Source organism: Carettochelys insculpta, chromosome 32 (genome assembly GCF_033958435.1).
Source record: "Carettochelys insculpta isolate YL-2023 chromosome 32, ASM3395843v1, whole genome shotgun sequence".
Classification (NCBI taxonomy): Eukaryota; Metazoa; Chordata; order Testudines; family Carettochelyidae; genus Carettochelys; species Carettochelys insculpta.
In genome coordinates, this window is record NC_134168.1 from 6,372,711 (window position 1) to 6,375,873 (window position 3,163).

At 48.3% G+C, this 3,163-nt stretch overlaps 1 protein-coding gene across 1 annotated transcript; it reads right to left on the reverse strand.

The window, feature by feature from the left end:
• Window positions 1-2,021: 2,021 nt before the first annotated feature.
• Window positions 2,022-2,957, reverse strand: LOC142004701 (olfactory receptor 14I1-like). The gene has a single exon (XM_074982358.1). The coding sequence runs from the start codon at window positions 2,955-2,957 to the stop codon at window positions 2,022-2,024; it is 936 nt and encodes a 311-aa protein (XP_074838459.1).
• Between the last annotated feature and the right edge of the window lie 206 nt (window positions 2,958-3,163).

A 3,163-nucleotide genomic window follows, 5' to 3' on the forward strand; every position in this document is an offset into this window, starting at 1 on the left:
AGTCTGGTCTTGAAATTTCTTTGCTGTAGGATAGCTACTTTTAAGTCTGCTGCTGTGTGGCCCGGGAGATTGAAGTGCTCTCCTATGGGTTTTTGTATATTTTCATTTCTGATATGTGATTTGTGTGCATTTATTCTTTTACGTAGAGACTGATCCAGACTAACATGGCTACCCCTCTGACCACTGAGAACAGTTTCTCTCCATCCTCTTTAGAGCTCCCTTTCAGGAAGTTGAAGGCTGCTATTAAATTACTCCTCAGTCTTCTCTTCTGCAAACTAAATAAGTCCAAATCCCTCAGCCTGTCCCCATAGGTCATGTGCGCCAGCCTCCTAATCATTTTTGTTGCCCTCTGCTGAACCTTCTCTGGAACATTCACATCCTTTCTATAGCTGTGGGGGGGTCCAAAATCGGACACAATATTCTAGATGTGGCAATGCAGTTCAAAAAGAAGAAGTGTAGAGTCCTGCACTTGGGACGGAAGAATCCTAAACATTCTTATAAGCTGGGGACTGATTGGTTAAGCAGCAGTGCAGGCAAAAGGGACCAAGGAATTCTGGTGGATGAAAGTCTGGATATGGGTAAAGAGGGTGCCCTTATAGCCAAGAAGGATAACGGCATATTGGGGTGCATTAGGAGGAGCATTTCAAGCAGATCTACAGAAGTTGTTGTTCCTCTGTATTTAGCTCTGGTGAGGCCACACCTGGAATAATGTGTCCAGTTTGGGACGTCAAGTATAGAAAGGATGTGGATGTGCTACTATAGATAGATACCTTGTAGATAGAGGTACCATCAAAACAACGATATCCATCATGCTGTCATACCAACTCTATATTGAACCTGGGTCAGAACGACCTCGTATGAAACTGTTACCCGCACAGAAAGTCCTGGGATCATGTAACCCATCACTGAATGCCTGGATCTGGGTGCTTTTAGGCCCTGTTACTTATCAGCCCTCTGTCTCTTGCTCCAGAATCTACCTGCCTCGCAGTTTTTACTTCAGCCTTACGCTGTTCAGGCATGAGACACTTTAGCTAGGCAGTGACCATTGTTTTAGGCCTTCCACCAAGCTTGATTTTCAGACCCTCTCATTATTATCTCAGGAAAACAGGAGGTGCCTGGAGTCTGATCATTTTCCATAAGATAGGAAAGGAGGGAACTGAATGGAGAGACATCCGAGCCGGGCAGCACTGCACGGTCTTTTCCACCTCCACAGAACAAAGTTGACTTTACTTCCACAGATGGCCCTGATAGTGCCCCCCAGATAGCCCTCCTGCCCTGACTCCTGTACCCTCCTCTCCATAAGCCCCACCACGCACCTGAACCCCTACCATGTGTCTACAGCCAAGCACCTGTTCTCAGCCCTCCCACACCTCTCAGCCCCCTGCCCTCACTCCTGCTTCCCAACCAACCGCACATAGACCTCTGCCCCCGACCTTCATCCCCCCATATCCAAACTCCTGACCTGTTATCTGCACCTCCAATGCCTGTTGTGAGAACCCAACTCCTCTCCTTACTCGTGTGTCCCCATCTCTTGCCTTGAGTCCCCCAAACCATGCCCTGACCGCTCCACTCCCCGCTCCATGGCTTGAGCCCTCCACCCCCAATGCCTTGAACCCTCCAGTTGCTGCTCTGATTCCTTCATGCCTCACCGGCTGCACTGAGCCACATATACTCAAACCAGGAGACAAGTCCTGTCCCCACCCCATGATCTCAGACCCCCAAACCTCCCATCCCCCTCACATTACTCCTGAATCCACACACCTGCCCTGACACCTCCTATTTCTCCTGAAACCTTGACACCTCTCCACACTATAGGCCCCCACACCCCATCCTGTCACCTGACTCATGCACCCTCAATGCTCTGAGTTCCACCCACAGTTCCCACCCCCCTGCCTTGACTCCTGTATGCACAACCCCTGTCTTGAGCCTGAAAGAGAACACAGAGAACACCCCCTTTAAATCCTCTAGTACCTCTAATACATCTCAGAGTGAACTCACAGTCAAAACAACTGACAGATAATTTAATTCTTGGAGTATAACTTCCACACAAGCAATTTCCTCAATGCGGCTTTGATCTCCTTGTTCTTCATACTGTAGATGATGGGATTCATGATAGGAGGGACCACCGCATAGAGAAAGCCCATCACCAGAGGCAGATCAGAGTCTGCTGCAGAGGTAGTTTGCAGGCGGGCAAAGGTACCAGTACAAACAAACAAAGAGACGACGGTGAGGTGAGGGAGGCAGGTGGAGAGAGCTTTCTTCCGGCCCTGCTCAGAGGGGATTCTCAGCACCGTTTTTAAGATCTGAACGTAAGACACAACGATAAAAACAAAACAGCTTACAACTAAAATCACACCCAAAGCAAGTGAAAAAACTCCACTGTAGATTGAGTCAGAGCAGGTCAACATGAGTAGCAGGGGGATTTCACAGAAGAACTGGTTGATGACGTTGAACTGACAAAAAGGTGAGCTGAAGCTGCTCCCGGTGTGCAGGGCGGAGTACACAATAGCAGCAATCCAGGAGCTGGTGGCCATCTGGGCACAAGCTTCCTTGTTCATCACTCTCTCGTAGTGCAGTGGTTGGCAGATGGCAATATATCGGTCATAGGCCATGACCGTTAGTAAGGCGATTTCAGCTGCAGCGAAGACCGCATATAGAAAGACTTGGGTGACACATCCAGAATACGAAATCAACCTGGTGTTCTGGAGGGAATTGGCCATGGATTTGGGGATAGCAACAGAGATGTAGCCAATGTCTAGGAGGGAGAGATTCACCAGGAAGAAGAACATCGGGGTGTGAAGATGGTGGTCAAGGCTTACCACCATGATGATAAAGCTGTTCACCACCAGGGCTGTCAGGTAAATCGTTAGAAACGCCACAAAGTGCAAAATCTGCAGGTTCCGAACATCAGAGAACCCCAGGAGAAGGAACTCGGTCACGGTGGTTTGGTTGGACATTTCGTTTTTCAGAACATGATGTGATGGCTGTCAAAGGAAGGAGAAGTACCATGATAAGGATTAGAGAGGCAGCAGGAATAGACCTGATACCTCCCAAAATTATTGGATGATCTGGGTGTGAAACATGGAAAATACCTCTCTTGCTATTCACTAAGAATGATGAGTTATTGTTTGAGTGTCAGTTGGACTAGATTCCTTCTAGTTAC